Raw genomic sequence first — 14,698 nt, 5'->3', positions numbered from 1 at the left:
CTGAAGAAAACAATTCCTTAAAAAAATAGAACTGAACAAATGAAAAAAAAAACCACTGAAGAAAACAACTCCTTTAAAAGTAGAATTGGCCACATGGAAAAGGAGGTACAAAAGCTAACTGAAGAAAAAACTGCTTAAAAATTAGAATTGGTCAAGTGGAAGCTAATGACTATATGACACATCAAGAATCAGTCAAATAAAATCAAAAGAAGAAATATAAAATAACTCATTGGAAAACCAAACAACCTGAAAAATAGATACAGGAAAGATAATTTAAGAATTACTGGACTACCTAAAAGCCATAATAAAAAAAAAAAAGAGCCTAGACATCATCATTCAAGAAATTATCAAAAACATTTAACCTCGATTGCCTCACAAAAGAACACTGCCCTGATATCCTAGAATCAGAGGATAAAATAGTCATTGAAAGACTCCACCAATCATTTCCTGAAAGAGATCCCAAAATCAAAACTCCAAGGAAAAGTGTAGTGAAATTTCAGAACTATCAGGTCAAGGAGTATAGCATCCAAATTCTTAGAGAAGAAGTTAAATGAGTTACAGGAAGAAACAGAGAACAAAATTATAGTGGGGAACCTCAAAATACTACCTCAAAAAGACTATACATATATTTGCATATTCTTTGTTTTGTTTAGGAATAATTTCTCCTTTAAACTATCTTTCCACATTAATTTCCCTTTCCCTCCAGTTGTTCTGTTGAGTAAAATTTATTTGTGTGTGTGTGTGTGTGTACGTGTCCTTCCATCTTTTAACAATTCAGATTAGAATGAGGTTCAAATGTCAGCCCCTTCACCACAGCCCAACATGAACTTGGGAGGGAAGAAAGTTAATAAAATGGATGATCAAAAAGTCCTCAAGAGGCTGGAATAAAGAAATGATTCTAACAAAGCACAACGTGTCCCTCCTCCTAACTTCCTTGTTTCAAGAACAGCACAATTTTTCCATTTATTTAAGATCTCAACCCCAGAGTTATCCTTGATTCTTAATTTTGACTCAAATCCCCCATAGCCAATCCATTGCTAAGTCCTGTTAATTTTATACATCCATTCTTCTAATCTCTACTCAAACTATAACTACTCTTAATTCAAACCTCCATCATCTCTTGTCTGGACTACTACAATAAACTTCAATTACATTCAATCTTTCCCCTCTCCAATCTATTCCAAGTGACTCCTTATTGCCTCTGGGATAAAATATGAATCCCTGTTCAGGAATTAAAGCCCTTCACAATCTGCCTCCAGCTAATCTTTTTTCTTAAATTGAATTTTATTTTATATTTTCTTCCAAAGTCCCCTTCCTACACTAAGGCAAGAAAAATAAAACCCATTAAAAAATACGTAAAATCATGCAAAACAAATTCATGCATTAGTCATGTCTAGAAAGAAAAAAGAACAGAAAACATGCATTAATTTTCACTCTGATACATCTGCTCTATATGTGGAGGTAGGTCACTTGTTTAATCATGAGTCTTTTGGAACTATGGCTGGCTATTTATTGTGCTGATCAGAGCTGCTAAGTCTTTCAAAGTTGATTATCTTCCCAATATTGATGTTATTTGCCATCTTGGAGAGGTGGAAGGGGAGGGAGGGGTAAAAATTTAGAACTCAAAAATCTTATAAAAGTAAATGTTGACAACGAAAAACAATTTTTTTAAAAAAGAAAAAAAAACTGATATTATTATATAGATTTTTCTCCTGGTTTTATTAATTTCATTTTGCAACAGTTTACATAAGTCTTCCCAGGTTTCCCTAAAACCACCCCCTTTATCATTTGTTATAGCACAATAATATTCCATCACAAATCAGGAACCATATGAACACAATTACAAAACACTTTTCACACAAATAAAGTCAGATCTAAATAACTGAAAAAAATATCTGTTGCTCATGGCTAGGCTAAGCTAATATAATAAAAATGACAATTCTACCTAAATTAATTTACTTACTCAGTGCCACACCAATCAAACTACCAAAAAATTATTTTATAGAGCTAGAAAAAAACAATGACAGGTTAGGTATACAAGACACAATAGTCAACGACTATACTAATCTACTATTTGATAAATCCAAAGACTCCAGCTTCTGGGATATTTATTACCATTTATGGGGCAGCTAGGTGGTGCAGTGGATACAGCACCAGCCCTGGATTCAGGAGGACCTGAGTTCAAATCCAGCCTCAGACACATAATACTTACTAGCTGTGTGAGCCTGGGTAAGTCACTTAACCCCATTGCCTAGCCAAAAAAAAAGAAACTATGGGAAAAAGTATGCTGCAATATGCATTCAGGCTCTTTCAGTTCTGTCTCTGAAAGCAAATAGCATTTTTCACAAGTCCTTCAGTATTGTCTTAGATCACTGTATTACGGAGAATAGCTAAGTTATAGTTGATCATCAGGCAATATTTCTGAGCTCCTAGTTCTGCTCACTTCACTCAGCATCAGTTCATACATATCTTTCCAGGTTTTTCTGAAACCATTCTGCTCATTTTTTTTTAATTTTTAAATTTAATATTTTATTTTTCTCCAGTTACACGTAAAAACAATTTTTAACATTCATTTTTAAAACTCTGAGTTCCAAATTCTCTCTCTTCTTTCCTCCCCACCCCCTTCACTGAGAAGGCAAGCATTCGATATAGGTTATACATGTGTAGTCATGTAAAACATTTCCATAATAGTCATACTGTGAAAGAAAACACAGACCAAAAAAACCCTCAAGAAAAATAAAGTTAAAAAAAAAAGTATGCTTCAATCTGTATTCAGACACCATCAATTCTTTCTCTGGGGATGGACAGCATTTTTCATCATAAATCCTTCAGAGCTCTCTTGGATCACTGTATTGCTGAGGAATAGCCAAGTCATTCACAGCTGATCATCTTACAATAGGACTGTGCCTTTGTACACAGTACTTTCACTTTGTATCAGCCCATGCAAGTCTTTCCAGGTTTTTCTGAAAGCAACCTGCTCATTATTTCTTATAGCACAATAGTATTCTATCACAATCATGTATTACAACTGATTCAGCCGTTCCCAATTGATGGATCTGACCTCAATTTCTAACTCTTTGCCACCATAAAAAGAATTGCAATAAATATTTCTGTGTGAACAGGTCCTTTTTCCATTTCTTTGATCTCTTTGGCCTAGTAATGGCATTGCTAGATCAAAGGTTATATAGTTTTATAGATCTTTAGGCATAGTACCAAATTGCTCTCCAAAATGTTTGGATCAGTTCACAACGCCAAAAATGTGTCAGTGTCCTGATTTTTTCCTCACGTACTCTAAAACATTTATTATTTTCCCTTTCTGTCACATTAGCCAATCTGATAGGTTTAAGATGGTACCTCAGAGTTGTTCTAATTACATTTCTCTAATCAATAGTGATTTAGGGCATTTTTCATATAACTACAGATAACTTTAATTTCTTCTTCTGGAAACTTCCTGTTTATATCCTTTGACTATTTACCTACTGGGGAATGACTCACATTATTATAAATGTCTCATTCTCTACATATTTGAGTATATATACATTCTATAGATAGAATAATTCTGTATATTCTACCTACAGAATAATTTTATGTACAGTTTATATATAAAATACATATGTATTTGAGCGTGCATGTATACATTATATATATATGGAAAAGGAAGCCTTTATCAGACATTTGCTATAAAAAATTTGCCTCAGTTTCCTGCTTTCCTTATAATCTTGGCTGCACTGGTTTTGTTGGTGCAAAATCTTTTTAATTCAATGTAATCGAAATTATCCATTTTATATCACATAATTCTCTCTATATCTTGTTTGGTCATAGATTCTTTCCTTATCCATAGATCTGACAAGTAAAATAATCCATGCTCCTCTAATCTGCTTATGATATCACCCTTTACGTCTAAGTTATATACTCATTTTGACCTTATCTTGATATGTGGTGTGAAATGACGTAGAAACTATACCTAGCTTTTACCAAATTGCTTTCTAGCTTTCCCAGCAATTTTTGTCAAACAGTGAATGCTGATGATTTGTGTGGATTTACTGTATAGAAGCTGCTAGATCTTGTATTATCCTGACTATGGTTTCACAATATCTGAATTGTTTGCTTCTGGCTGTTTGCAGCATTTTCTTCTTAATCTGGAAGCTCTGGCATTTGCCTGTAATATTATTGGGATTTTTCATTTTGGGATTCTTTTAGGAGGTGATTGGTAGATTCTTTCCATTTCTATTTACTCTCTGGTTCTAGGATATCAGGGCAGTTTTCCCCAATAATTTCTGGAAACATGCTGTTTAAGCTCTTTTTTTGATCATGGCTTTCAGTTAGTCCAGTAATTTTCTTAAATTCTCTCTCCTCAATCTATTTTCCAGGTCGGTTGTTTTTCCAATATTTCCCATTCTCTTCTATTTTTTTTTCATTCAAAATTTTGATTTTGTTTTATTATTTCTTGATGTCTCATGAAGTCATGAACTTCTACTTGCACAATTCTAATTTTTAAGAAATTATTTTCTTCAGTGAGCTTTTGTACTTCTAAGATTTTTTTTAAAGTATTTTTGTGTCCCTTTCAACAAGTTTTTGACTCTCATTTCATATGTTCTTTGCATCACTTTTATTTCTTCTCATAGTTTCCCCACTATCTTATTTGATTTTTTAAAAATCCTTTTTGAACTCTTCCAGGTATTCCAGGTAGTCTTTTTGGGGTGCTGTCCAATTCACATTTTTCTTTGAGGCTTTGCACACAGCGTCTTTGATTTCATTGTCTTTTTCTGGATTCGTTCCTTGATCTTTCATTTCCATGTTACCTTTCTACGGTCAGGTTCTTTTTTTGTTGTTTGATCATTTTTCCAGCCTATTTCTTGACTTTTGACTTTTTGTTAAAGTTGGGCTCTGCTCCTGGGGTTGAGAGGGCAGTACCAAACTTCAGATTTTTTGTGTTCCTATTTTCAGAACCAGTTCTAGGGGTCCTGAATGCTTTGAGTTCTAAGGTGAGATGATCTAAGGAGAGGTGTGGTCACTATTCTCCTGGCCTGTCTTCTGGCCCATGAGCCTCCACAAGCACTTTTATACACCAAATCCACAACTAGGGCCCCTGCTTCCCCCGCGGCCGCAAGCGATAGTACTCTTCTCTGCAATGGGCTTGAAACAAGGGCTCTTACTCTCATTAGTGATCACAAGCTCTCCTCTTTGCCCTGGAACTGTGACCAGTGCTCCTGCTTCCCAACAGTTGTAAGCACTAGTGTGTTAGTATTCCATTTTGACCTCGGACTATGACCTGGAATAGTGCATGGGCAATGCAACAGGGTCGTGCACTCAGTGCTAGTAAAAGATTGCTTGTAATCTTCTTCTGACCACTTGTGAGACACCCTCCTACCATCTGTGGGCTGAGAGTTCCAGAAGCTGCTGATACCCAAGGCAGTTTGTGCTATGCTCTTGAGGCCAAACACCACCCAGTGAGATAGACTTTTCCTGCCAACCTACTAAATTGTCTTGGGCTAGAAAATGGTTTCACCCTGACTTTTTGTTAGTTCTCCCACTCCGCAATTAGATCTCAGGTGTCATGTTAAAGTGGTTTGCTGGGGAATTTGAGAGAATCCAAGTGCGTTCCTATTACTCTACCATCTTGGCTATATCCTCTACCTTCTCCTTTTCTTAATCAAATTAACTGATGGCTTATATACTTTATTATTTTTTATTCTTAAAAAGACTAGCCCCTGGTTTTACTTAATAGTTCAATTTTTTAAAAAAACTTTCAATTTTGTTAAATTTTCGTTTGATTTTTGGGACTTCTTTTTAGTATTATTTTGGGTACTTTTAATCTTTTTGATTTTCTAATTATGTTTTAGTTGCATGCCCAACTTGCTGATTTGTTCTTTTACTGATGAAAGACTTTATAGATGTAAGTCCTGCTTTGGCTGCATCTCACAAATCTTGCCTCCCTGTCATTATCTTTGAGGAACTTATTGTTTCTATATTTTACCCATGCATTATTTAGGATTTAGTTATTTCATTTCCAATTAATTTTTAATCTTAATTTCAAAGGTCCTTTATTAAATGTAATTTTTGTTGCATTATAGTCAATAAAAGACACATTTAATATTTCTTTTTTCCAGCACTGTTTTGTGAGATTTTTATGTCCTAATATATGGTCAATTATTTTGAAGGTAACATGAACAGTAGAAATACAGGTAGAATGCTTTCTATATCCATTCAATATTCTTCAGAAGTCTACCATACCTAGTTGTTTTGTTGTTGTTGTTTTAAAATTGCATTATCTGTTTATTTTTTGGCTTGACTTATTTAGGTCAAAGATAAGGTAAACTGAAGTCCTCACCATTATAATTTTGCCATCTATTTTTTCCTACAACTCATTTAACCTTTCCTTTAAGAATTTAGAGGCTAGGGGCAGCTAGATGGCACAGTGGGATAGAGCACCAGCCCTGGATTCAGGAAGACCTGAGTTTAAATCTGGCCTCAGACACTTGACACTTACTAGCTGTGTGACCCTGAACAAATCACTTCACCCCATTGTCTCGCAAAAAAAAAAAAAATTAAATTTTAAAAAAAAAAGAATTGAGGCTATGCCATTTGGTACATATATTTTCAAAATCAGTAATTACTACTTTGATTCCTAAAGCAAGCTATCTATGTCATTGAGTTGAGCTCAGGAATTTAGATTTTCCTCTGAGTTAATTTAAAGTTATAATTAAAAGAAAAGTTATCTCTCATCCTGGTAATGCCTGGGATACTTCCAGGACTTAGTTGTTATCTTTAAGCTCCACAAGTTAACTTGGTACCATCCCCAAAAGATACGTCATCTGTCCTTGTGCTCTTGTGCAATTAGGGGAGTTTTTATCTCTTCCACAGAGACAAGAAGTCTAGTAATTTTGGTCCCCTAACAAAGATCATAAGATATAGATGGGTCCCATAAAACGAACATTCCTCAACTAACAGGAGGGGCAGTAATTAGCCTCCCATGAATGCCAGCCCACCTTTCTTAGTATAACCAATCATAATGTCCCTGCCCCATGATAATGTCAGCCCTGCTACCAATCATACTGTTTTCCATCTATGTTAGTCCCTGTTTTTTGTTCTCTTGTACTTCCCAAAACTATATGAAGGCTAGTAAGCCCTACCATGTGGTCTTTGGTCATTGAGAGAGGCCACTGATCCAATTTATTGTTAACTGCTAGCCTAGATAAGAGGCAGCTAGATGGCTTGGTGGATAGAGTGCTGGGCCTGAAGTCAGGAAGACCTGAGTTCAAATCTGACCTTAGACACTTACTAGCCATGTGACCCTGGGTAAGTCACTTAACCTCAGTTTGTCTTAACCCACTGGAGAAGAAAATAGCAAGCCACTCTAGTATCTTTGTCAAGAAAATCCCATGGACAACATGGTTCATAGCAGGGGTGGCGAACCTGTAGCCATGAGGCCACATGCAGCCCTCTAGGTCTTCAAGTGACTGGGTCCAAGTTTTACAGAAGAAATCCTTTTATTAAGGGGATTTGTTCTATGAACTTTGTATTCAGCCAAAGGGCCACACGTTCCCCACCCCTGATCCATAGGATCAGGAAGAGTCAGACACAACTAAACTACTGAACGTTAGCCTAACTAATAAATTGATGGTGCTAGGAACCTTGTTTCTAAGTTAATTTTCAAATGTAGCAATTGGCGACCACGAAGGGATTGGGCCCCACCCCCTAAGACCAATCCCTGAAATATCCCCCCCACCTCAAAGAAAAACCCCAAGAAAGCTCATCATGGAATTTTTCACCTGGGGTTTGTCCATGAAAGACTACAAGCAGGGACCTGATTCTCACTCCTGGTCCCAATTTCTTCTGAGCTAAAGGTAAGCTCTCCCCAGTGCTGCTGAGAAAGGTACAATTTTGTTCATCTGTCTTGGGGTGCCATCTTGTATTCAGTGTGATAATTTGGAAATAATTGACCAAAGAAAGCCCAGGCAATCCCCCTAAGGGAGCTAAACCCATGAAGAACTCCTTTATCAAGGGAGGCTCTCAATTTATGTTGAGAGAGGATTTGGAAAAATCTTTCCTTCTTCAAGGTGGGGGAGGCCTCTTAGTTTATGCTAAGAGGGTCTGATACCCTTTTCTGGGAAGTCTTAAACCTCAGAGAATTTACTTTCTATGATGTGGCTCCTGGTTTCACACCAGAAGAGTGCTTAAACCTTGAAGATTTCCTTCTTCAAGGGGGCACTTGATCTTAAACTTCCTATTAAAGGGTAGGAAAACTCATCTTTCCAGTTGAGGAAAAAGGGAGTAACCAAAATATGGCCTAAACAATTTTTCTTAGGAGCTCCATTACAGAGGGGTATGTGTCTCCTTTTCTTCTTTCTGCCCCTACAGCATGATCTCTGGAGACATCTAGTGACCAAAATGAGAACAGCAACCCACTTGTAAAATTTAACTGAGACTTGTGGGTAACACCCCACAAAAGTCCATCAGCTCTATGTTTGATTATCTGTGCTTCTGTGTGTATGTAGAAAATTGTGTGTATGGAGATAAGAAGGAAAACCCTTGCTGGCAATGCTTCTCTGTGTCTGTCTGTATCATGTAAACTAACTTTTTTTTCTCCTCTGCAGAAAGAATGGGAATATTTCTGAGAAGTTTTCCAAGTCTTCAGAAAGACAATCTCTTTACTATCGAGTTCCTAAATTGTGGTTTCAATGTTTTTATAAATGCTGAAATATTTTAGTGAGTACTGCTTTGCAGAATTTGTTTTAAGAAAAAGAAAAAAAGCAGAAATAAGAGAAGATAAGCAGATTTGAGAACAGTGCCAGATAGTTGTCTTTTTTTTCAGTGCTTCTCTTCCCCAAATCAATTTAAGAAGACAAAAGGAAACTCCTAGGACTCTCAATAGCTCCAGGAACTCATTCCTTTTGTTGATAAGGAACTTAGGAGTAGACAAAGTTTAAATTTCTTTAACTCAAGGAAGCAATTGGAAGGTAAGTGAAACTTAAATCTGGGTTAATTTTTACTTGCTTTTAAGCAACTTGACTTTAAGTAGTTAAGTTTTTCTAAAAACTTTGAGAACTGGTTTTGAATATTAGAAATTATAAATCCCATTTTAATTGGGTCCCCAAACGGAAGTCTGTATATTATTCTCACTTGTTCAGTCTACCCCAAAATCTGAGATATCTATTTTCAGAAGGACCTCTTAACCTTTTTTATAATAGACTGCAAAAATGCTAGGCAGTATGTAGGACTTGATGCATCCAAACTATTTGCTGCTAAAAGAAAAAAAAATTCTAAGATTTGCTTTTGTTAATCAATTCCTCCCAGAAATCAGATGGTATTTGCATGTTTTCTGCCTTCACTGGCACAAAGAACCAAAACAATCCAGAAAGACAGTAAGTCTCCTAATTTATTTCATGCTGGACTTTACCATAGTGCTAAGTTGATTATATGTGTGTGTATGTGAACATACACACACACACACCCCTTTTTTTTTAAAGAAGTATTTTTGCAAGCACCGCCCAGGGTGGCACGAGAAATGCTTTTTATGTTGTCACCCAATATTTGACATCAGGACAGTATATATAGGAATTACATCACTGGACTTCTGCATAAAATACAACTGAATCAAGAATGCTCTCTACTGGCCTTGTATGTGATCACTATGGAGTGTCAAAAGCTAATGGCTGAAACGATTTAACTCTCATTCAACTGGATATCTGTCTGGTGATAAGTTATGCTTCTAGATTTTCTTACATTGACAGGATAGTTTATCAGGGATACTATTAGATAATGAACTGAGAAGTTAAAGAAAGATTGTGATCAGACTGTTTAAACCCTGTTGACAATTTAATAGAGGGGCAGATAGGTGGCTTGGTGGATAGAGCACCGGCCCCGGAGTCTGGAGGACCTGAGTTCAGATTCAGCCTCAGACATATAACACTCACTAGCTGTGTGACTCTGGGCAAGTCACTTAACCCCAACTGCTTCATATTAAAAAAAAAAGACATTTAATAGGGTATAAGAGGGTGATGCCATTGTATTATTGTTAATCACATGATATAAAATTATTATTTGTTATCTGGAATACTGTTATCCAGAATGCCTGTCAGATATTCAGTTGAGTATGTTTCAAAACAGATAATTATTTACTTCAGTACAGTGGGGTAAAATCTCATTGTCAGCAGACAAGTTAGCAAGCCAAATTCTATGGTTCTCACTTAGCTGTATAGAGGGGTGACTCTAAGATTTAACTGTTGTCAAACATTATTTGATCATCACTTCTGAAAATCATTAAAGTGTTAAATAAAACAGCTGAATGGAAGATACAAATTAAAAGTTTGCCATAGTCAGCATTCTTCTTTAGTTTTGAGTCATCTATCAGGTATTTTCAGTATACATAAAACCTACAGCATTTAAAATGTCTCCATTTGGAAATATATACCCACACTTGATTAAATTGGAATTCTCTTTCAAAGTAAACTGTAGTCTGAATTTAAAAGAGGTACCTGAATAAGCCAGAATAAGATTTCATTACAAAAATCATACATACCTATAGCTATAAACAGTACTTTACAACACTGAGAATAACTTATATTGAAACATACAGTTATTATTTTATAGGAATCTGTAATATGGGCAATGTGCTAAAAATAACATAAAGTAGTTAAGAATAATTAAATATCTTTAATCACCCCTTTCAAAAGATAGATAATTAAAACCGGGTAGTTTAGGTCTTACACATTTTAATTAGTTTGATGAAGTTTATAAATTACGTGACCTCAGCTACAATAAGATGTATTTGCCCCATATCTGTATCTGTAGCCTAAACTGTGAAAGTGATAAGGTATTAGTTGTAAGGGATTATTATATACAATGTTTTGACAAACCTTACAGGTTTCATGTTAATGGCAACTGTCACAGTTATCATTCAGATTGCTATATAAATATCAGCAAAACCTACAAGTCAAGTTGAATGCGTTAAATGCTTATCTCAGTTTCTCCAACGGAAGTTTTACAGTATGCTGGACTCCTACTTTTCTAAAATTAATTCAATGATGATCATGTACCTGTACTTTACATTTAGGACTAAAACTTAAATTGCTTTGGACAACAATTTGAGATTTAACCATGTATTACATCATTTGGTAAAATTTTTATTTTAATGTTATAATACATTTTACACTTTCCTGGACTGCAACAATGTAAAGTTTAGAAACAGCTGCTTATTTGAAGTAACTCTAAGTAAGCCAGCTGAAAAACAGTTGAAAACAATCATATGAGGAAACCTTGTATAATGCAGTTCAGGGATACCATGACCATATAAAATAGAAATAATTATCCCACGAATTTTTAAACATAAGCTAATCAAAAGCAATGGGCTTTGAATTTGAGGTACTGCCAGCTAATGGACCTTGGGAAAATTGAGATTCAAATATTATGACTGGTTATTATAAACCCAGATCTGATTTGGTCAAAATCTGTCCCAAGAACTAATACATAATATAATTTATTTACTAGAATGATTTTTCTTGAAGAGGTATTTGACTAAATTGATGTGACCTGATTGGTAGTAAGTCTCTTTCATCTTTTAAATGCATTCTTATATTGCGAAACTTGATAACATCATCACTGTTTAGAAAAATAAGATCTCTTGTAATTCAAGTGCTGTTGGGTTATAAATTCAACTATTCTTTGAAAGCTGTTAATGTCATTGGAAAAAAGAAAAAGAAAAACGGGGCAGCTAGGTGGCGCAGTGGATAGAGCACTAGCCCTGGATTTCAGGAGGACCTGAGTTCAAATCCGGCCTCAGACACATAACACTTACTAGCTGTGTGACCCTGGGCAAGTCACTTAACCCCACTGCCTACCCCCCCTCCCCCCCCAAAAAAATGTCATTGGAATTATATTAATAGTTTTAAAGATCTCTTAAGTTGAGGCTTGCTTTTTGGGCACAGCTATAAGATCTTATCAGCCCTGCTGGTGAAACAATGTAAGATTCTAAAATGCTTAAGCCTAAGAAATAGTACTGGGGCGACTTGCCAACCTTCAGAATTTGAGGAACTAGTTCCATACCCAGTTAGAATGGGAAAATTTACACATCCAATTACACTAAAAAGTAAATTTCACTTAAACTTATTTTTTAGGTCTATTAGTCACTTATTTGAGTCACCTTAGTAGCAAAGTCTCTAAGCTTATTTCCTCCTTACCTAAAAGCTGCAGCTACCATCGCCCTTTCAGTTGAAAAGGTTTGTGACCGGGCCTTGGGAGCTCCACTTATTTTGCAGTGTCCCCATGATGCTGAGGCCCTTTTACAGAGGCACCGCATCTAAAATCTTTTATAATTAGAAGTCTATGTCCATCCAGATAAAGAACTAATAGACTCTGAATGCAGATCAGAGTATACTATTTTCACTTAACTTTTTTGTGTTTTTTTTTCCTTTTGGTCTGTTTTTTCTTTCACAACTGTGACTAATATGGAAATATGTTTTACATAATTGCAAATATATAACCTATATCAAATTGCTTACCATTTTTAGAAGAAAAGAAGAGAGGGAGGGAAGGAGAAAATTTTGGAACTCAAAATCTCATAAAAATGAATGCTAAAAACTGTCTTTACCTATAATTGGAAAAAATAAAATAATATTTTTAAAAAAGAATTCTATCTCATTGCCAGGCTATTGCTCAAAAGTTAACTAAAATAATTTTACTCACTAGTCTTAGAGTTAACTTAGTTAATTTTAAATATCTTATAGTAAAAACATTTTCTAGTAAAATTAGCAAACATTTAGATGCCTTCTTAAATTGAATTCCACAACTGAAAGAAGATAGTTACAAAACACCTTTAATAAGCTTAGAATTGATACTTCTAACATGCCCTAGGTTGTAAATATGTGCAAACTGACCCCCAGGCCAGGTATCTTCTGCTGCCTCCTCGCCTCCACCTTTTAGAACTCATAATTTCCTTCAAGGCTGAATCAAGCGGTAACTCTTTCAAAAGTCCTTTCCTTCAGCTTTTAGTGACCATTCCCATATCGATGTACATTCATGATTTACCTTATATTTCTCTCTCTCTCTCTCTCTCTCTCTCACACACACACATACACACACACACACACACACCCCATGAAATTGTGGACGTGAATTTTTTGCTCTTGAATTTTTATCCTCAGAACCTGGGACACAACATAATGGGCACTTAATAAATGCTTATTGACTGATAAATAATAAGCATGTTTTCCATGTTATTATTCAAGTGCAAAAATCTTACCTAACCACAGTTACCTTGATTATTTAGCATCCTCAAAAGTCTATACTTTAAGACAGATATGATGAGCACTGAAAGGTCACACAAAGTAGTATAAGTATTACCTTATTTCACAGATTAAGAAACAGGCTTGAGGTTAAACAACTTAGATTCAAGGTACTGCTTTCCAGTACACTATGTAATGACTATTTTGGCTAACTGCTCATTTTACTTGTCTCTATCCCTATAAGTAAGATTTAGATTTTTCCCAAACATATACCAGATCTGACTATAAAAGCCCAACAGCTAGCATAATGGAGTTGATAGTTATTCATCATTTGAAATACTTACTAAACAAATTTTATACATGAGGCCCTAAACGGATCATTGGCACCTCCCTACCTTTCTAGCCTTCTCTAGTAACAATTTTTTCCATTTACTTGATGCTTTGGTCACACCAGATCCTTCTAAACCATTCAAACTACACTCTCCCACCTCTGTACCTTTAGTCATGCTTTTGTTCCCTATGACTTCTCTCCCCATCTCAACCTGCTGAAATCTCTTCCATACAATAAAACATGAGTCAAATGATTCTTCTACCAAGTCTTCCTTGATCCCAACTGATAATGACTTTCTACTCTCAAACAGAACATAACATGTTGTTTTACATCTTTCTACTGCACTTATATTACTGTGTATTACAGTCACCTGGAATTTCATCTTACTTCTCTACTAAACTGTAAGCTCCATGACAGACCAAACCATATCTTGTCCACCTTGTCTAAAGTCTGAAAAATATATCCAATAGCTAACAAAATGTTCTGTATGTAACACGCATTTAGTAATGTCTGATGAATTGAAATGAAGTTCCAGACTTACAAGACTTAAAACAAAAAATTAGAACAAGTTGGAAAAACAATTAATTAATTAAAAATAATATTTAAAAACCCCCTAACAAACAAGTTGCCATTCCCAAGTAGATCATAGAACACAAAACTGATAAGTGTTGGTGGATCATTCTAACAAAATCTAATTACTTTTCCCAGCTCCAATCCTCCACCTCTAACTAGTTACAGTAATAGAATAGAAATGACAGACTTACTCCAAGACTGTCAGACTCAGCTGATCTATTATCTAGCTTCATTTCACTATTTTTATCCATTTTTTTCCTTGTTAAAAGGGGTGGTTTGTCATAGAGAGTGTGTGTGTGTGTGTGTGTGTGTATATATATATATATATATATATATATGAATAAATTAAGGTGATGTAAAATTTTTAAAAATCAATTAAAATTAAGCTTTCCAAAAAAACACAGGTTGAAAAGACAGGTATCTGGATTCAGCCAACCAAATTTAATGAGCACTTACCTTCACAAATGCCATTGGAACCATTGCAGGTAGCATTGTCCAGGTGTGGTCTAGAAGAATCATCTGGTAAAGGGTGTTTTATGTAGCGGCTAAAAAAAAAATGGCTGTTTGTTAG

General features: G+C 35.3%; 1 protein-coding gene across 4 annotated transcripts in view; it reads right to left on the bottom strand.

The window, feature by feature from the left end:
* The window catches only part of USP4 (ubiquitin specific peptidase 4), a 71,279-nt gene that overhangs the window by 14,276 nt on the left and 42,305 nt on the right, over positions 1–14,698 (bottom strand). For all 4 annotated transcript variants that reach the window (XM_020999017.2, XM_020999016.2, XM_020999014.2 and 1 more), the window contains one exon: positions 14,584–14,672. In XM_020999017.2, the coding sequence (XP_020854676.1) occupies positions 14,584–14,672 (89 nt within the window). The remainder of the gene's footprint in view (positions 1–14,583; positions 14,673–14,698) is intronic.

The sequence above is a fragment of the Phascolarctos cinereus genome, unplaced genomic scaffold (assembly GCF_003287225.1).
Source record: "Phascolarctos cinereus isolate Bilbo 61053 unplaced genomic scaffold, phaCin_HiC Scaffold_4;HRSCAF=312, whole genome shotgun sequence".
Taxonomy (NCBI): domain Eukaryota; kingdom Metazoa; phylum Chordata; class Mammalia; order Diprotodontia; family Phascolarctidae; genus Phascolarctos; species Phascolarctos cinereus.
Note: the sequence above shows the minus strand (reverse complement) of the source record. Positions and strands in the feature narration are given on the sequence as shown.